This window comes from Myxocyprinus asiaticus, chromosome 6 (assembly GCF_019703515.2).
Source record: "Myxocyprinus asiaticus isolate MX2 ecotype Aquarium Trade chromosome 6, UBuf_Myxa_2, whole genome shotgun sequence".
Classification (NCBI taxonomy): domain Eukaryota; kingdom Metazoa; phylum Chordata; class Actinopteri; order Cypriniformes; family Catostomidae; genus Myxocyprinus; species Myxocyprinus asiaticus.
Genome location: NC_059349.1, coordinates 33,198,048 through 33,219,422, shown reverse-complemented (window position 1 = coordinate 33,219,422; position 21,375 = coordinate 33,198,048). Strand labels below are relative to the sequence as shown.

Genomic DNA, 21,375 nt, shown 5'->3' with positions numbered 1-21,375 from the left:
TCGAGACAGTAATACATTTTAAAATCAAAAGTTGTACGTTAACATTAGTTAATTCACTATGAACTAACTTGAAGTAACAATTAACAATTGTGTTTTTATTAACTAATATTAACAAAGTTTAATAAATGCTGTAAAAATATATTGTTCATTGTTAGTTTATGATACCTTAGGCATTAAATAATATTAACTAATGGAAACTTATTGTAAAGTGTTACCAATTTTTCATATTAAATGTTCAATAAAATGTAAGTTTGAATGACTCATCAGTTGAGTCAAAATCAAATGATTGGAAAAGTAATGGAAATTAATCAGTCAAAAAGTGTGAGAACCCTGATACTAAGACATTGTGATTCTTTGTTGGCAGGATTGTAGTAGCCAGCTCTCAAACTCTCTGGTGAAGAGACGGTATGTGAAACAAGACTCAGCCTTGCGTGAAAAAAGTCTTAGTGATCATGCTCTGGAAGTTGACACTTCGGACACTGCAACCCCTGACATCTTGAGCTCTGGAGCAGTGACCCCTGACCCATTCGGAGCTGATCTCAAAGCTCCCAGCAATGCGAATCATGGGGCCCTTGGTGTGGTTGGCTCTTTAGATCAGGAGTTGACTTATAAACTGAGAGAGCTAACCAGTCAAGTCAGAGAAACACAATTTTCCTCCACTGAGGATGAGTTGGACAGGTTGGAGTATCCAGAAGATTCAACAAAAGCAGAAGAGGTAGATAAGGTTATGGGACATGCTTTATTCTGTATTGAGGTTGATGCAAAAGAAAGATCAGATGAAATTGAAGCCACAAATCAACAAAGGAGAACAGAGAGTCTGAAGGAAAATGAGCTAGCTTACAAACTCAGAGAGCTAACCAGTCAAGTCTGCGAGACACAACTTTCCTCCACTGAAGATGAATTGGACAGGTTAGAGTATGAAACAGAAGCTGCAAATCAACCATTGAAAACTGATATTATGGAGGTCAATGAAGGATGGACAGATAGAGACAAAATAATACAAGTTGAAGAGAAAATCAAATATCATGTAGAGATGATGGTTGAAAATGCAGAAGAAGAGAGATCAGAGAAAAGGCAAAAGGGCAGTGTGTCAGAGCAGGAAAACAGTGAGCAAAATTATACTAATGGCAAGACACAAATGTCAGAAGAAATGAGCACTGGGAGCCAAACACAAAGACTTGCTGAGACAGATCCACAAAATGAGAGAGTCATAGAGAGGGTTGAAAAGAGAAAGAGAGAAGTCCAGACTGAAGAAGAAAAGGCAAAAATGAAAGATTTTGGATTCTCAGTTGAAGCTGAGCAGAGCAGAGCTGACAATATAGAGACAGTCAATTTATCCAGTGAATTTAGATTTATTAGTGAAGATGAAAAGGTGGAATTTGATAGGATCACTGATACTGTAGTGAAGGCTTTGGATAACATGGAAGAGAAGATAGAAGCTTTTACTATTGAGGGGGTATTTTTAACCAGAGAAGAGAATGAGGGAGAGAAACTAGAGAGATTAGAGGCAGAGGAGGAAAGAGTAATCAAGAAAGACGGTGTAAAACAGGAGATGGAAGACAGCATAGAATTGGAGCTGACTTTTGTTGGTGGTGGATTGAATCAAGTTAAGGAAAAAGAAATTAATGAGGGCAAGATCAACAAAGCTGTTGCCCTAGAAAGACACAAAGAAGATACAGAGGGGAGAGAAGACAAGGAATGTAAGACTATTTTCAAAGTATCCGAAGAGAGAGTTCTGGAAAAGGATGTCAACAGTCAATGTGACTTGGCCAAGAAAAGAGAGGAGCAGAGAGACAAGGATCCCACAACCCTGAACTCTCTTCAGCATAGCACCCCATCTGGTCAGGAGGAGTATCTGTCACCAGAGGAGATCTACAAGGTAACAACTATTCTAAAGGCTGAAGGCCACAGTAACCTTCTTGCAACTAACACACTCTAACCTGCTTAGTAATCAGTTCCTCTGAAGCTCTGCTTATTGCTTTCTTATGTCTTCTTTTCTATATACATTTTTTGTCTTCCTCCTCTTTTTGTACTTGTTAGGATGCACACAAACTGGACTTGAGTGAAAACCTACATTTGATCTCCAATATACTACAGCAGGTGATACTTGTAGGCTATCCTAAAGGAAAGAATGCTTTTATGCAGAGCAAAATACACTTATAATCTACAATGTACACGTTCCTCTCTTTCCTGTATATACACCCACTGAACACTTTATTAGGAACACTATACTAATACTGGGTAGGGCCTCCCTTTGCTCTAAAAAAAAAAAAAACAGCCTCAATTCTTCATTACATGAATTCCACAAGATGTTGGAAACATTTCTTTGTGATTCTGGTCCATGTTGACATGATTGCATCAGACAATTTCTTCAAATTTGTCAGCTGCAAATTGATGCTGCGAATCTCCCGTTCTACCACATCCCAAAGGTGTTCTATTGGATTCAGATCCGGTGACTGGGAAGGCCACTAAAGAACAGTGACTCACTGTCATGTTCATGAAACCAGTTTGAATCAAATTTTGTTTCGTGACTGTGGTGATGGGGGCGTGGTCGTGTGTCTGTTTGCGGCAGAGAGGGAGTGGTGTGGCTCGTCAAGCTGGTTGACATGATTTCTAACAGCTGTTTCTCATTACAGTGATAGTGGAGAGAGCCCTTAAAACAGCTGAACACGCCTGAGAAGGGGGAGAGAGAACGAGTGTACAGCATTACCGTGTGTTCTACGAAAGTATTCATGATCTAACGAGTGTTTCAAAGTAATTTATGTTTATGCTGAGAGTGAATTATTGACTGAGTGAAAAGCAACAAAAAGTACATACACAGTACACAAAAGAAAGAAGAAGAGAATAAAAGTCTGACCTGAAGCATTTCATTGCTCCCTGTCTCCACATTTCCACACACGAACCCTGACGTGGTGTCACAGTGACATGCTGCATTATCATGCTTGAAGTAGCCATTAGAAGATGGGTAAATTGTAGCCATGAAAGGATGCACATGGTCAGCAACAATACTCAAATAGGCTGTGGCATTCAAGCGATGATTGATTTGTATTAACGGGCCCAAAGTGTGCCAAGAAAACATTTCTCACTCCATTACACCAATGCCACCAGCCTGGACTGTTGACACAAGGCAGGTTGGGTCAGTGGATTCATGCTGTTGGCGCCAAATTCTGACCATACCATCTGTGTGCCTCAGCAGAAATTCATCAGATCAGTCTTCAGCTCTCCAGTTTTGGTGAGCCTGTGCCCACTGCAGCCTCGGCTTTCTGTTCTTGGCTGACAGAAGTGGAACCCGACGTGGTCCTCTGCTGTTGTAGCCTATCGGCATGGACCTCAAGATTCGATGTGTTGTGCATTCTGAGATGCTATTCTGTTCACTACAGTTGTACAGAGTAGTTATCTGAGTTACCATAGCCTTTCTGTCAGCTCGAGCCAATCTGGCCATTCTCCGTAGACCTCTCTCATCAACAAGGCGTATCCGTCAGCAGAACTGCTGCTCACTGAATGTTTTTTGTTTTTGGCACCATTCTGAGTAAACTCTAGACTGTTGTGCGTGAAAATCCCAGGAGATCAGCAGTTACAGAAATACTCAGATAAGCCCGTCTGCCACCAACAATCATGCCATGGTCAAAATCACTGAGATCATATTTTTTTCCCATTCTGATGGTTGATGTGAACATTAACTGAAGCTCCTGACCCGTATCTGCATGATTTTATGCATTGCACTGCTGCCACATGATTGGCTGATTAGATAATCGCATGAATAAGTAGGTAAACAGGTGTTCCTAAGTGCTCAGTGAGTGTACATTTCATGTGCTGTCTGACCATTGTGACTAACATAACAGCTCCTGCATTTATTTTACATTCTATAGTTGCTTGATTTCACTCTTAATGTGCCTTTATCCATATATTTTATCATAAATAGAGGTACTCGGCTGCATCACTGCGCAGCATCACCACGGAGGTGCTGAAAGTACTGAACGCCACAGAGGATCTGATTCACGGATCAATGGGAGACGGGAGAAGCGAGCCAAACCACAGTGACCTCTCAACCATTCCCCCAGTCGAGGCCAGGAGACTGGACGAACAGCTCAGCAGACTGGAGGAGAATGTACGGATTTATTCTGAGATACAGAGTAACTTTCCTCCTTACCACTGTGTATTATTGGATCTATTCTAACAATGTATTCTGAATGTATCTGCCTATAAGGTATTAATTCTTTTGTATACAATGTACGATTGAGGTCTTTTTCTGTGTTTTTTAACTGTGTGCAGGTGTATGTGGCAGCAGGTACAGTGTACGGGCTTGAGGCAGAACTGGGAGATCTTGAGGAGTGTGCGCGCAGCATCAGTGGATCCACTTCTGAAAGAGAGCTCGCTCACCTGGAGGACCAGGTGGCCTCTGCAGCAGCCCAGGTGCAGCAGTCTGAGCTTCAGGTGTGTTCTACCTGGATGCTGTGCTCTCTCTCTCTCTCTGGAGCTCAGCTCTGAAGCTGCAAACACGTGAATTGAGGGGCACTTATTAAGGACTTAAATTAATTCTTAAAGGTGCACTCAGTACTTTTTTCCTCATTAAAAAAGTGTTACTCCTAAAGAAATGAATAGTAATTTTGAAACAAATGTATAAAATCATGAGCACTTACATGAGATCAAGCCCCCGTCATATGTATCAGTAACCTTATAAAAAGGTGCTCTATCCTACATGGAGAGGGTCCCCTCATTGGGGCTGCCATGTTGAGATCACATGATTAGACAAATACTGCTTGCTTAATCTCAGTAATCACTGTGTTATTGGACACTTTAACTCATGGATTAATTTGATCATGGCTGACTGTAAATAGTGAATATCTACTATGGCATCAGTAACTGAAAACTATTTTTTGGAATGATGTTGCATTCATGCCTCTTGGGGTCAGTGTAAGTCCAAGATGACATAAACAAAAAAATTACTGAGTGCACCTTTAAGACTATGTATCCAATTAACTGTGCATTCTAATTAGTTTTAATCAAATTACTTTTTAGCTTTAAGTCACAGTTTTGGTTTGGTGTCCTTTACAGTGTTATTATAATTCACAAATTTTTACTGAAAGCATTGTAGATTTCCAGAGGTTTATAACACTATGCATACTGTATATGACTATACACTTACTAAAGTGTCCTAAAACTGAAGATATAAGAAAATTGTTTTGCAGTATACACAATAAAAACAAAATGGATGAAAATTTAGTAATTTCCAGATCTGCTAAGTCTGATCTGTGTGATCTTGCGTTCTCTTCTCCAGGTTTCAGATATTGCATCCAGAATTGCTGCTCTGAAAAATGCAGGCCTTAATGTAGCTCCACAGACCCAGTTTACCAAGGTCAAGAATTCAAAATCTAAGTTGTTGTCTTCACAGTATTTATGATATTATTTAGTACATTACTTACAGTAAGTAATATAAACATACTCATATGACTGTTATAATTCTCATAATACTTTTGTTTAGACACAAACCATTGGCTCCTCTCGGAAACTGAGGAGGCGACTGCCAGCACCCCCAACACAAGGTAAAAAAAGAGCTACTGATATGGAATGTTTTTTGTTTTTTTTAAATAAGTTTAATATGTTATACATGTTGTCTGCATAATTAAAAAGTACAATAGATTTCTTTGTGATATATACGGAGGGGGAAAAAACTTTATTGGAATCTTACCTTTATCTGCCACTTTTAGATAAAGAAGCCTAAAGAGGGTTGTGGGAGACATCAGGAACTGTCAGGAATCAAATGACTGTGCTCAGCAAAGCCCATGATCACTTGTGCCTTGAAGCTGCATGTCATAGAATATGTTCAGTTGTATTAAACTCTGGTTGGATAGATTACAAAGGACTGAAGTATCGTTGATGCAGTGATTCCATCTTGCATTTACAAGGCATAATGATCACAAAGATCATATTCAGGATCAGGAACAGGTTGCTTTATTACCTCAATCATGGCCTGTACTATTGTCAGAATAATTTAGAAATAGTTATCAAAATTATTCATGAAATATATAAGATAATAATGTGGAAGTCATCATTTACTGTTAATTTAACTAATAATTAATCAAGCCTTCAAAGAAATTCCAGAAAGTACTTTATTGCACAGCTGACTAAACAATTCCTGGATTAGGTTTTGACCATGATTCGTCTGTTAGTGCAGATTTTATTATTCTGACCAAGCCTCAGCTATATATATAAATCGCAGTCATGCAGAACACTAACATTTTATATTTGCATAAAAAATAATGTAAATTCTGCTATGGTGTTATTGTAGATTTGTTACTAGAAGGATTTACAAGCTATTGTAAAGATATTGATTTATTGTATATTTGTAAATGACCTGTGTAAATGAATAAACGTTATGTTTTTTAGTTAAATTTTATTTCAGTTACACTTTAGTTTTGTACAGTTAATTGGAAACATAAACACAGTTGTTTTTCTTGTTGTAGGACAGAAAGTGTAATCAACTGATTACAACTAATTACTTCTAATTACAAAAAGATTTAAATTAAGAACTTTTCAAACAATCACTAAAGTCTCTTCTTTATAAGAGAAGATTCTCTAAAGATTATTTTTTTATACTGTACCTGTGCCTCGGCAACAACAGGCTTATCTACATAAATTTAGATTTATTAATTTATTAATCAGTTACACAAGAGTACACAAGATATAACTTATGCTGCAAAATATATCCTTTCAGCTTCTCTGCTTCCCTGTTCCCACAAGCTATAGGTGCACTATAATTTTTCCTCATTAAAAAAGTTTTACTCCTAAATAAATAAATTGTAACTTTGAAATAAATGTATGAAATCATAACCACTCACATTAAAATGAAGACTCCAGTCATATTAGTAACCTTATAAAAGCCGTTTGAATCTACATGGGGAGGGTCCCCTCACGGGGGCTGCCATGATAGAATCGCATGAACAAATACTACTCACTTAATCTCAGTAACCGCCCTGTTCTTTGACACTTTCACTCATGGATTAAAGTAATCATGCCTGACTGTGAATAGTAAATTTCTACAATAGCATCTGAAACTGAAAATTATTTATTTTGAATGATGTTGCATCCAAGCCACTAAGTGTCAATGTAAGTTTAAGATGATACAAACAAAAAAGTTACTGAGAGCAGCTTTAAAGGTCCCATGTGTTCTGAACAGGGGCTTCGACTGGGGGAACAAGGAACATTGTCCCATACCCTAGAACAGAGAGGGGCCCTTCATTGAAAAATTAAATAAAAAGCCCAAATGTGAATGCCTATTCTGGGCCATTTAGTTCCATTGGTTTCACTTTATGTGTGTGTGTGTGTGTGTGTGTGGACACTGTTTACACTGCAGTTGGTTTGAGGCTGCAATAGGTCAAGTACTGTGTAGTGTTTGCATTTCATATTACATAGTCACATACCACATACATTCCAGTACCCAGTGCAACTCCCTCTCAAAAACAGAGGAACAAAAAGTATGGGATTCATGTCAGCAGCGTTCCATGATGAGGAAGCGTTCTCTTTGGTCAGCCACAATAAATCCTTCTCTCTGGTTAGTTAGGAATGAACTCTTTCTCCTGTCTGATACCAAAAAACTGTCTTTAGGTTCCATCATGATGAATCCTTCTTTGTCCTGCCCCATGGCCTCTACCTCTGCATATGATGGGTGTCCTGATCCCCTCCGAAATTTCATGGCAGGCCAGTTTGTTGGCCTTCTCTAGATATATATATATATATATATATATATATATATATATATATATATATATAAAATTACTATATTTTTAGAGCACTTGCAAAATATATGCTTTGAAAGGCTTTTAATTTTTGAAAGGTATTTATACTGTACATATATATACACTCATATATTGTTTTTGCTTGAGGCTCACCTCTATTAAAAAGAGACTAGCGCTGGAGGTGGGATGGTAGTACATGTATATAGATACCAACACAGCTGCCACCATAAGGACCATGACGACCAGGATGCCGATGAACAGACCAGTCTGCATCTGCTCCTCAGTCTGTTTCTCTGTACTGTCCATCTTAGACTCTGAAAAACAAAACATGCTTGTAAAGATGAACGACAACAATTACAACAAGACCTCTGAGTAAAAGTGTGTGCGTGGGTAAAAATATAGATTTTCTGATTAATCGTGCTCTTCATTTGAACTGATATTGATTCATAAAACCACAAGATCAATCTATTATCAGAATCAAAACGAGAGCTTGTGTAGGTGTATTGTGTTATAAACTGATACTAGTAATGCTTGGTTCTGACACTAGGTGGCACTGTTTGTGAAGCATGTCAGTGCATTAGTATGTTTTCTCCTTCTGTTGTTTTAGCTCAGTGTTGTGCTCCTATTGAGTGAATATGCTCTTCAATAAAGCTGTAGTTTTTTGCTGATAACATCGTGTGCATATCATTGCAATCATTACATACAAGGCATACAACATGGTGTCAGAAGAAACAGAGTTTTCGTCATCCAAAAAACAGGAATTGGATGAAAAATAATTCCTGAGTCAGCTAATTCATAAACGTGGTAATCCATGGATCAGTTCAGACTGCCACCCCCACTAGTCCTGTCTGGAAACATTGGAGAAAATTGGAGGAGATGGATACAAATCTTTACATATACATGACTGCAACAAGATCTGACTCTAAGGATGTAAAAAATAGCCATGTGTCTGCATGCATTAGGCAATGAAGCCTTAGAAGTGTATATCACCCTGTCTATTGAGTCTGAGGAGGAAAATGAGATGATGGATGACATAATAGTTGCATTTGAGAAGTACTGTATGCCGGAAAAAAAAAGTTGTATTTGAAAGACACCAGTTCTGGGCTCACCCCATGGCCGATTCAATCAGCGTCGACAAATATGTGACTGAATTCAAACAGAAAAGCAAAGACTGAATTTGGTGCAGCAGAGCCAGACATAAGGGACAAGATAGTCTTTAGCATCAGTGATAAGCGTCTAAAAGAGAGACTTTTGAGAGAGGTGGATCTCTCTCTTGAGAAAGCTGTGGATATTTGTAGAGCAGCAGAAGTTGCAAAGACACAGATTCAAGCCATGGGTGAGCAAAATATAGCAGTGCACGGCATACAGAAGAAATCCAAAGATGCAAAGCAACACAAGAAATAGGAAAAGTTAGGCACTCATCAAAAACAAATACATTCGCTTGTAGAAAATGTGGAAAATCCCATTAGCCACGACAATGCCAGCTTTTGGGGCTACATGTCACACTTGTGGAAAATGCAACCATTTTGCCAAAATGTGCAGTTCAGACAAATCAAATCCAAGACAATATCAAAAGAAACATGCCACTGTGGACTCGCTGTTCATAGGGTCTGTAAAAGTAGACAAGATATCAACCATGGCTGACAAATCATGGTACATGGACACTAATGTTGATGTTGAAAATGTGTCTGTGAGATTAAAGTTGTAAACTGGGGCTGAGGCAAACTGCTGAGGACCTGCAGAGTTGCAACCTATACAGACTATGCTGGTAGCATTTGGAGGGACAAAGCTGAAGCCAGAGGGTATAATCAAACTCCAGTGCATCACTCTTAAAGCACGGGCACGCCTAACCTTCTATGTCACTAAGCATTCATCCACAGCAATACTAGAAAAAGAAACATGTGAATTGATGCAGCTAGTGAGGACAGTCGAGACTGTTGTGATCAAATGTTCTGCCTCTAAAGAGGAGCTACTAACTCAGTACCATGCCGTTTTTGAAGGATTGGGGCAGTTTCCCAGAGAGCACCATATACATGTGGACCCAAAGGTTCCACCTATCATTCATGGCTGCAGAAAAATTCCTTTAGCAGTAATGAGCAGACTGAAGAGTACTCTTGACCAGTTACTACAGACAGATGTCATAGCTCCTGTCACTCAGCCAACACCATGGGTCAACAGCCACGTTGTGACTGAAAAGAAGAACGGGTCATTAAGGGTTTGCCTGGATCCCCATGACATGAACAAAGCTGTCCTTTGTCAACATTACTCCATTCCCCCGACTGAGGATGTGCTATGCATGCTAGATAGAAAGGTAGATGTTTTTTCCATCCTTGACAAAAAGGACGGTACTGGCAAATTAAGCTTGATAAAGAGTCTTCACTTCTGTGTACATTCAACACTCCATGGGGAAGGTATCGATTTAAACATTTACCGTTGGAATCAAATCGGCAAGTGAAGTGTTTCAGCGAAACTGTGAGACATTCGGTGACATTCAGGGTGTACACATAGTAGCTGACGACATGACTGTTGCAGCTGCTACTGAACAACAACATGATGAGATCATGGAGAGAGCTGAACAGCTTAACATAAAGTTCAATCCTGACAAAATCCAATACAAAGTGAACAGAGTCTGGTTCATGGGTCATGTGATCACACCTGAGGGAGTCAAAGCAGACAAAGGCAAAGTACAAGCAGTGGTGAGTATGCCAACACCCACAGACAAGCAAGCACGGCAGCGCCTTCTTGGCATGATAAGATACCTGGCCCCATTCATCCCGGGTGAGGCATCACTCACAGATACTCTGAGACAACTACTGCATAATGACATTGCATGGCAGTGGCAACCAGAGCAGGACAAGGCACTGTCCTCACTCAAAACAGTGCTGACCAATGCCCCTGTTGAATGTGCCACTCAACATTCAGACTGATGCATCAAAGGATGGAAGAAGGGCATCCAGTCGCATATGCATCCAGGACACTGACAGACACCGAAAAGAACTATGCCCAGATAGAGGAGTTACTGGCAATTGTCTTCTCAGTAAAAGAATTCTACCAGTACGTTTATGGGCTGAGATTGAAGATGCAGTCAGACCACAAGCCATTGGAGTCAGTTCTCAAGATACCTTTGAGCAAAGTGCCCTCAAGACTTCAGAGGATGCTCCTTCAACTGCAAAGATATGATCTCAATGTACAGTACACACTTGGCAAGGAGATGCTGAATGCTGATGCACTGTCACGGACTGTCGGTGAGGGCCAACACATAACCCCAGATGAGCTCAGTGATGAAAGAGTTATTTACTCCCTTGAAATGAGAGGCTCTAAGTGATGAAATGTTAAAGCAGCTCAAGGATGCCACAGAAAAAGACAGCACTCTGCAAGCACCTAAAAAGATACATGCAAATGGCTGGCTGAAACACAGAAAGCAACTGGACCAATCAATTCAGCAGTACTGGCCTATCAAACACACAATATCTGTAAAGAAAGGAGTATTACTGACATCAGACAGATCATCATTCCTGATGCAATGAAAGCAGTGATGTTGCAGAAGCTGCACATCGCTCATCAGGGTATGCAGCGCACAAAAGCACGTGCCAGGAAATTACTGTATTGGCAGGGAATGACTAAGCACATAGAGCAGATGATTGAGGCATGTCCAACATGCCAGGAGTTCCAGCCCAGAAATCAAAAGGAGCCACTCATCTCGCATGAAATCCCAGAACTTCCTTGGCTGAAGGTTGCTGCAGACAGCTTTGAAATCAGAGGTCAGTCATTTCTGTTGATTGTGGATTACATGTCCAAATATCCTGAAGTGTTAAACATCAGAGAAAAGACAGCATGCTCTGCACAGTGCAGTGATTAACAGGATGAAAGCAGTGTTTTCCAGATACGGCATACCCAAGGAGTTGGTGTGTTTCCATGTTCCTTTTTCAAGTCATGAAATGAGGCAGTTTTCTGCAGAGTGGGGCATCAAACTAACCCCCTCCAGTCCAGGCTACCCCCATTCAAACGGGCTAGCTGAGAGAACCATGAAGTCTGTCAAAACATGTGCTGAAAAAGGCAGAACAATCTGGAGAAGATCAACATCTTGCCCTACTCTCTTTGAGGAACACTCCCATCACAGGGATGGCATCCTCACCAGCTCCGATCCTGATAGGCAGAGTCTTGAGGAGTACCTTTCCAGCAGCAAGTGAGGTCCTTCAACCAGCTACTCCCAGAGGCGTTCATGCTGCACTTACAGACCTGCAGTGAAAACAAAAGCGCAGCTACAACAGGAGCAAAAGCACTTCACAGAGCTACATACAGGCAGCACAGTACATATGGAAACTGCACAGGGGTGGAAAACAGGTGTCATCGTGTCAAAGAGACATGAGCTGAGGTCATATGAAGTCAAGACACCATCAGGTCATCAGTATCGTTGAAACAGACGCGACCTGCGGAAAACAAACCACAAACAAACAGACACATGCTTGCCTGTGGATGAGCCAGATGTTATGGCACCCACTGAACCAGAGGAGCTTCAGGAGGCAATTGTTCCATCTATATATTTTGCTAGTACCACGTACACCAGAAGGTAGGGTGGTAAAAATGTAACTGAGGTTTCAGGACTACTGCATGGCCCAATGGTAGATGTTGTGCTCTATCGATGGGTTAAGTGCTGGTAACCTCTAACACTACCAGGCACGTTTGATGCTTTGGAACGGACCAATTATTTGTTATGGACAAACTTTAAATCTCTGTTTTGAGATATTTGAAACCCGTTTTAGGCTATTAGTTTTCTTATTAAGTCATACAAAGTGTCTGTTTCAAAGGGCACTATTTATTGCGAAAAAAGAGGGATGTAGTGTATTGTGTTATACACTGATACTAGTAATGCTTGGTTCTGACACTAGGTGCCACTGTTAGTGAAGCGTGTCAGTGCATTAGTATGTTTTCTCCTTCAGTTGAGTGAACATGCTCTTCAATAAAACTCTAGTTTGTTGCTGATAACATCGTGTGTGCCTATCATTGGAATAACTACATACAAGAAATACTACAGCTTGTGAATCCAAATAGAATCGGGGAATCTGCATCTAAGGCCATGTCCACAGTAATATGTTTTTGTTTGAAAATGCATCTTTTTGACAGCAAAAATTGAGCTTTTGGAAAATGCTCTCCCAAGTGGATACATTTAAAAAAGCAGTCTTCACGTTGTAGTGTGGACGGGGAAGCAAAGACGATGATGTATTTGTTGTCATGTGACACAGTCATGTGAACCATTCAACCCAAAACAATAAAGATGGTGGCCCACATTGTAGCATGTTATTAGCATTGTATTGTGCCTGTTATTCACTTTGAGAGCATTGCTAAACATAAATGTTACTTTGTACAACATTCACAATGCATTCCTTCACAGGAGACGAAACATGAGGACAATTGCGTTTCAGCCCGTACATGGAACTGCTTGGAATTGTTAACATTTTAGTGTGGATGAGCAACTTCTGGAAAACACTTGAAAACGGCAGTATGGACGGAGAGCGTTTCGAAAAAGAAAACACACTTTTCAAATACATCCAGATTAATGTAGATGTAGCCTAAGCGGGAAATCTGTTTCTCACAAAATGAGAACTTTGTGTAATCCAAGGACAAGAGAAATAAAATGACAACTCATTGATTGTGAGTTTTTATCATTTTGTCACTCTTTTCAACAATGTTTCCTTCACAAATTCCCTCCTCAAAAAGGATGTTCATGTTCACCTTTTGTAGTTTTGTAGCCAGGGAAGAATATCAAAATAATTTTTTTATTAATTTCCATTAATTAGATTTTTAGCATAATTTAGACTACTTATTTAGATCTTTTTCTAACTTAACCATAAAAAGATTTTTGTATCCTGGAGGATACAAACATTTGAGAGGGTAGGGAGAGGAGCAATGAGACAGTCAAATTATTGTGAAAAATATTGAAAAGGGGGTCACAGACCACGAAACTTACCATCGGTGAGGATGCTGGTAGGAGGATTTCTTAAGAATAAGGGTGTGCTGGTTATTTTGGTAGAAAGTGAGGAGCCTCCGATCGATGTGGTTGATGTTGTTGTGGTTGTGGAAATTCTGATCAGTTGTGTTGTTTTTGTTCCTGTCTGTGTTGCTGGAGTGCTGGTTTTAATGAGAGGTGGTTTTCTGTTTAGATGTTGACCACAGCTCTGGTTCTTTATCTTAAAACACATTAAAAATAAGTTAGTAATAATGGGAGATGATGGCATTATAAAAGAGGAATGGCTCAAGAACGGATCTTCACCTCATTTAGACACCCACTATCAACCCAGTCCTGACGGTACTGGTCAAATCCACTGGAACATCTGCAAGAGAGAATATGTATTGTCGGTAACACTTCAAAATAAGGTACTATTTGTAAACACTGCATTAGGTATCATGAACTAACAATTAACAAATGTCCATACAATAGGACCATACAATGCTAGTGAATGGTGATCAGGCCTTTGAAGCTCCGAAAATGAGATAAAGTCAGCATAAGTATAATCCATAAGGTTTTGGGTGAGAACAGACTAATATGTAAAAAAAATTTCATTGTACATCTTGACAGCATTCTCCTTGGCGATCATTATTTCAAGCTAAACTACACTTCCTATAGCACCATCAAGCGCTCTGTGCATGCGTTAAGCACTAGGAAGTGTAATTGAGCTTGAAATCATGATCGTGCCTAGAGACTGCAATTGCAAGATGTACTGTATAGTGAAGAAGGAGTTATGTTTTAGTCTGTTCTCACCCAAAAACAACTAGATTGCTTCAGATGACATTAATTAAACTACTGGAGTCTCATGTATTACTTTTATGCTGCCTTTATCTCCTTCTAGGAGGTTTTGGAGTTCTGGTCACCATTCACTTGCACTGTATGGGCAAACAGAGCAAAGATATTCTTCTAAAAATCCATGTTTATGTTCTGCAGAAAGGTCACATCTGGGGTGGCATGAGGGCGAGTAAATGATGAGAGAATTTTTATTTTTGAGTGAAATATCTCTTTAAACAACATAGGCGCTTACACAGATTCAGATATTTGTACACAGTTATAATGTAATGGTTTAGTGTTCTTGGTCAAATTACAACATTAGATCTAATAGATTTAGAGCATATCGAAAAATACAAGTAAACCAAGAAAACGTATACCTTTGTAGGCGATTACACCAGCTACAGTTGAAGCCAATATAAGCTGTAACACACATCTCACAGCTGGAGAACTGGAGGCAGGCTGACACAGCAGGATGAGCCGTGGCAAATTTTAACAAACACATGATAAAGATATGTGGGTAATTTCTGTTTTCTCACACTAAGTGAAGAAATATACTGAAGTCAAGCCAAAAAAACAAGACAATGTGTATAGAGTTAGAGAAGCTTTCAACAATGTCTGTGGTTACTGGAATTATATTGGTCTTTTTTTCTAACGGGGGAAAATATGAGCTAAAATTTATATGCAGAGCTATTTTCCACTAATGAAAAGTTTTCCGTCTCAGCTGATGCATTTTTGTCAGCAGCTCAGACTCACTCGGCAGAGGAATCATCTTGACAGCAGTGGAGTTGGTGATCTTGGATTTTAAGAGCTCTACCCGATGGTATTCATATATTGTTCTTCGTCGAACATCTGTCACAAGAAAACCCACAAGAGCAAGACATGATTTAATACACAACCAAGGAATAGCAGAGTTCATAGGCCAAAGCAATTATACAGTTATATGCAAAGAGACATCACTTTAGTGGGCGAAAGTATTGAGAAGTTGAGCAGTTACTCACTGGGAAGCTGGTCAATCTTATGAAGAACCACAAAAGCATCAGAGAGCCCAACTTTTACAGGATGATTCACTGGGCTAATCTTACTAATGTCAATGGGAATCTAAAAACAGACAAGAGTCTGTTGGTTTATCCTCAAGAATGATAGCTGTAATAACCAAGAACTATGTAAAAAACGAAACAAAACAAAAATCAACCTTTTTATATGCAAATATGATTCTGCCATCATTGTGCAAAGTTGTCTGGAAGGTAAAACTGCCCAAATGAGAAGCATCCTGGAGATAAACATGGTCCCACTGCACAACAAGAGCTGTACCTAAAAGATAATTTAAAAATAAAATAAATAAATAACCTTTCAAATTAAAATATTCAAATATATTAAAGCAACATCACATGAGCAAGAATGCTGTAAGGCTCTATATCAGCATGGCTGTGATTCGGCTGCATCACAGCAGTGCTGGCTTAGGGCCATATAGCATGATTGCTTATATACAACAGTTCAATGAACAAGTAAATTCAAGTATGAGGAAAAACTAAGGATTGTCACAAAAAAAAACAACAAAAAAAAACGCATGGAACTTGTTGCACCATGGATCAGAATCAGTAATTTCTAGTTCAAAAGATGCGCCAAAGCCTCCGTTACTAATTCGAAAACATCAATTTAGAACTTGTAATGGCGGCTTGGGCTGTTTCTTACAAGTTCTTGAAGAAACAAGGATGTTTGTGTGTGTGTGTGTTTGTTTGTTTGTTTGTTTGAGAGAGAGAGATTGAATGTGTCCGATTATCTGCGTCTGTCACAACTCCCAAGCAGTGATGAACAGCAAAGCTATAGCTGTTTCACTTTATTCCTCAGCTGTAGTGTAGTGTTAGTCAGCTTGCTGAAGATAATGTCATTTTGGTCAAATACATCCTATTTTCTATGTGTAAAAATAGCCATCCAAGCCGGGGTGTTCCTCCCTATTTCGCGGTTGTCAGTGGTGGTGCGTAAGAGTCATTCCCTATAGACACCGTTCTCCCCTCCGCCATGTTGAATGTTTGTTTACATCTCCTCCTAAAGCAGACACTCCTCTGTCCAAAAGTATCAGGTAATTGTATATATGAGATTACTCAGTCTGTTGTGTCTTTTAGCTGTGATAAACCTTAATTCTGACAACATGATCACACGTGAAATTGGCATGATGTTTCCAATAGTTTCGGTACCCTAGGATCAGCGACTGTATGCCGACGTGCTGACATGCAGCATTCTTAGCATCAGCTGTGTGGGAGACTAAGGTTCAAAGCCTGGCAGTAACCACGTATGAATAATAAATGACGAGCATGATTTGGAGGTTTCACTTTTCCCTATAACATTACTTTTTTACTCCACTAATGGTTAAGGTAAGGTTTGGGTTTGAGTTTGGGTTGGGGGATAGAATCTATAAATATATGCTTTTTTATAAGCTGAAAACAACTCACTTCACTTCTAGCTTTTGGCGACCTCTCCTGGACATAAATGGAACTCACACATGCTCATATGCCCTACAACACTTACCGCTTTGTCCACTGGGGTCAGTGTTTCAAAATTTCGATCAACGTATACCGATTTTAACGAAAGAAAAGTCGATTTACTCTTTCCAATTTCACTGTGAGATCAGGCTAATTCTGAAGCTGTTAGTTTAACTCTATTTCCCAGCTGTCGTGTAGTAGTAATATGAGCAATCATGGAGTGAAAAGCAATCGCGATGACTTCAAAGAAACTGCTCGCTGACTGGCAGAGCTGACTCAAATGAATGTCAGCTTAACTCGCTCATTACACACAAAAATGGTCTTTTGACGCCACCTGCTGGCTAAAATCTGTGGCTAAAGTCACAGGGATAAATTTCACGTCAAGCTCTTTTATACATCTGAGCTGTTCTTACACTTAAGTTTAGAACACCACAAACACAAGCAGAGTGATACAAACAGTAAAGCGCCTGAGTGCTGCTGTTCTGAGACATCAGCACTATTAAAACGTCTCTCGTCCAATCAGATACGAGGACTGGAACTAACTGTTGTATATTCAAATAAAACCAATTCAGTAATGCAAATGAATCAGGATATTTCAAATTTAAAAATCATGTTTAGTCTGTCCCATTTTACCATTATCACAGTAAATGACCGATGAATCTTGTGAGATGCTGAGATCAAAATTAGCCATGAGAGGAGCAATGTACTGAGTCGCTGTGAGCATTTTGTGGATTACATCTCCAGTGTAGATGAAACCTGAATAGAAATACAATTATTATATATAACACCTTAATTTCAAAGTTTAATTTAAAATAAAATATAACTCACTCTAAATTGTGTAGCACTCACCTCCCGTAGCTACATGTATTTCCCTTAATAGATGTCCATAGAAAGGGAAATCGAAAGACAGATTTAATCTCTATAAGACAAAACACATTTCAGTTAAACACTTGTCTTACTAAAATGTATTTAAAATTAATACAAATGACAAAAATGGGTAACACTTTACAATAAGATTATTTTTGTTAACATCAGTAAATGCATTAGGTATCATGAATTGAACTAACTTGTTTACAGCATTTATTAATCTTGGTCATTGTTAATCTATGAAAATACAATTGTTCAGTGTTAATTCATATTAGTTCATAATGCATTAACTAATGTTATTGTGTACAACTTTGAATTAACATTAGCCAAGATTAATAAGTGGTGATAATGTATTGTTTATTGTTAGTCATGTAAACTAATATTGCTATTACTAACTAATGTTAAAAAATACAACCTTATTGTGAAGTTTTACCTGAAAATGGTGTCATATCGTAACATGCATGTTCACCTGCAATGTTTCATGTAAACTAATATTGCTAACTAATGTTAACAAATACAACCTTATTGTGAAGTGTTACCTAAAAAAGTATGTTCACCTGCAATGTTTACAAAAGATCAAGAATAAACTTTTTTGTTCTAGTCTAGTCCATACCGAAGTTTGTCGATGTGTGTTGGAGAGAATTCCATGAACTTTTCCCATGTCCATTTGCTCAAGATTGACCCACAAATCCTTGGTTGCACTGTGCGTGGGCCCATAGATTTTGGATATGTAGTAGATATGATCCATATCTCTCTGAAGCAAACAGAACATTTAAACACAGTAAGTGTAAGAGCGCAGATGTATGTCTGAGAAGGATGCCATTATTTTGAATCTTCACCTCAATGGATGAGTTGTCATGATTTTTATTAGTCACAACTTCTGGAAAGCGCTCTGAATCCAATCTGCTCTTCACTTCATACCGTTCCAGATCCTGGTTCTTCTGACTGATTTGGTCCTCTGGTGTAGATGAGAACAGCCATCTCCTCCATCTTTTATGGACAAGCTTGAAGTATACATCAGCACTCTCTTGCTTGGAGAGCCTCTCAAAGTCAAAGTAGGAGACCCCTGACAAATGGTGATTAATTAAACCAGTTTATGCTGGATTGTTTGCATTGCAGGCAAAAGGGGACTCATTGAAAGTCTAAATGTGAATTGGTCTAAGAACTGAAATTAACACCTGTGTCACCTTATTGTGATCTGATATGGTAACTGAATAGCTGTTTCAACTACTGTATCGAAGAATGAAACATTGACAATAGGTGATTGTCTTGTGTTTAGCATCTGTGAGACTCTGTGGATGCAAACAACCCATAATGCAAATAAACACCGTTTGTCACATCCTGCCAGTGACAGCAGTGTGTCCAAAGTACTTCTTTCACAGGAGAGGGTGAAACATGCTTAGCATTCCTCATGGCAGTAGGTGGAAAGGAGTATGAGGATAGGGCAATGTTTTGACTGGGGTAACATAGAGTTTCTGTTTCCTTAGGAATCCAGCAAAGTTCTTCCTTGTGTTCTTCTTATTTAAAATTTTCGACATTATGTCCCTAATGTGATTTACTATTAGTTAATAACAGAAGGGAAGGCTAACCAATGGGATTCTGCACCTTAGTGAAGGAGGACTCTTTTTTTCCCCCCTGTTTGGCATTGTAACTATGTGATGTGACCTCTGCTGGTCTATCACATTTACTTTCAACATGCTGACAAAGACCGCAGTCTAGAGTAAGCACATGCCAAAAATGGTCTGGATGGTAGCTACTGGATGATTAAAAGAATTATGGTAAAATAAAATATATATATATATATATATATATATTTTTATTAAAACATACTGTATAATATAAACAAAATATTAGCATCACTTCTTTCTTTTTTTATATAATTGCTTTGTTTACCTTGTGTATTGTCAAGCATTTTCTGTAACCACCCCCCTCTTAATGTCTAAGCCAAGCATTATTCTCATGTAATCGTTGTTATGACCTTGTTATTATCTCATGTACTGTAATCTATACAGCTGAATTATGCATACTCACAAATAAGATTGTCCTATGTGATAAAAATTGGAAATCTTAATTTAAAGGACATGTGTCAGGTTCATAGAAATGTAATCTTTGTGTCCATGTTGGTTTCATACATTTAAAAAAATTTTTTTTTTACAGCATTTTCTACCCAAAAATAAAAAAATAAATAAAACAATTATAAGAGTGTCAAATGTCAAGAAAAAGGTACACACGTTTTCAAAGATATTTTTATAAGACATTTATATATATATACATATCAGAAGTTTTCTTAGGATTACTCCATTTGATCTGAACATATTGTGCCTTTTTTTCATAAAAATTAAAAAATATCTGATTACAAAAATATCCAAATAATATCTAAAAAAATAAAATAAACACTTCACATAAAATCATGAAGGTAAAGGTTTTGTTGGTTCTGTTTTATGGTTTACCTGCATGTTGATAACACCACCTGACTTTGATTTGCTGGACAGAAGTGTTTTAAATATTAATACTATTTTAAAACAAAATTGATTCACCGCTTATCTTTTAATAGATAATAATAAAATATCATTCCAATCTAATTATGTCAGCATTTCTTTTTTCAATCATTTCAGATTGTAATTACTTTTACTTGTTTATCTGTCTCCGGACGGTTACACCACTTAGAAATGTTTGACTTTAAGAAAAATACCAAAATTATAAATGGAAAAGATGTTCATCTTAGTAGAGGCGTATTCAAATAATGGTTTTGTATGAATTGCATTTTTAATGTATTTTAAAATAACAACAGATACTGCAAACATTTGAAGTTTTAAATCAGAGTGATACAAATTAAGGCACTGGCACGAGATAATTAATACAGAGTCCAATAGGAATCATATGGTAAAGACATGAGGGGAAAAGATCATTTAAGGAGCTTGCTTATTTCTGGTCATTTAGGCTACGGGAAATGAGCACATCATTCTTAGATTCGTAGATTATTTAATGATAGGTAACTCTTATTTTATTCTTGCCACAAAGCATCGTTTAGAATAAAAACTTACCAAATAAATGAATGGCTTACCATTTGATGACAGTTCCTGTATGGTAAATGTAATCTGAATAACTACGGAAATTCCATAGAAAACATGGTGTCTTGCTGCTAGTTCCATGCTCAAAGATATTCTAAAGCGCCCTTATAAATTTAAATGGAAGGAGACGCCGAATAAAATGTTTAGTCCACACGTCTGACAAGAAGCATAATGCGATACCTTCAGCTTCCCCGACACACCCACCAGTCTGTCCAGTCTATACCGAGGTTGTAGTGACGCGCATGTTACGAGTTGAGACTTTCAGCTATAGCTGAGTGATGTATAGAATTTGTGTATTCTGTAAAATGGAGGAAGAAATTCTGTATCATATGTTTCATGAGTGTAAAGTAAAGACTGGTGGACCTGTTTTATTAGTCTCATTTAAAGGTGAAAGGTAATATGTTTTATTTGTCGTCTTGGACTTACACTGACACCTAGTG

At 38.4% G+C, this 21,375-nt stretch overlaps 2 protein-coding genes across 3 annotated transcripts in view; one reads left to right on the top strand and one right to left on the bottom strand.

Moving 5' to 3' along the window:
• The window catches only part of myripa (myosin VIIA and Rab interacting protein a), a 47,288-nt gene extending 27,230 nt beyond the window's left edge, over positions 1–20,058 (top strand). The window contains exons 11-17 of one of the 2 annotated variants that reach the window (XM_051700654.1): positions 365–1,879; positions 2,041–2,100; positions 3,923–4,108; positions 4,273–4,434; positions 5,279–5,356; positions 5,483–5,543; positions 18,794–20,058. In XM_051700654.1, coding sequence (XP_051556614.1) covers positions 365–1,879; positions 2,041–2,100; positions 3,923–4,108; positions 4,273–4,434; positions 5,279–5,356; positions 5,483–5,543; positions 18,794–18,813 — 2,082 coding nt within the window. In that variant the 3' untranslated portion in view covers positions 18,814–20,058. Of the gene's footprint in view, positions 1–364; positions 1,880–2,040; positions 2,101–3,922; positions 4,109–4,272; positions 4,435–5,278; positions 5,357–5,482; positions 5,544–5,708; positions 7,461–18,793 lie in introns of those variants that run through there. The other variant, XM_051700655.1, reaches the window with a different exon arrangement.
• Positions 7,474–21,123, bottom strand: LOC127442545 (plexin domain-containing protein 2-like). The gene is made up of 13 exons (XM_051700656.1): positions 20,929–21,123; positions 18,704–18,930; positions 18,478–18,618; positions 17,847–17,916; positions 17,631–17,753; positions 15,710–15,828; positions 15,516–15,615; positions 15,271–15,366; positions 14,895–14,976; positions 14,008–14,068; positions 13,705–13,924; positions 7,890–8,050; positions 7,474–7,717 (listed from the first exon to the last, which is right to left on the bottom strand). Exons 1-13 carry the CDS (start codon positions 21,014–21,016, stop codon positions 7,490–7,492), a joined length of 1,716 nt encoding a protein of 571 aa, XP_051556616.1. The 5' UTR covers positions 21,017–21,123; the 3' UTR covers positions 7,474–7,489.
• Between the last annotated feature and the right edge of the window lie 252 nt (positions 21,124–21,375).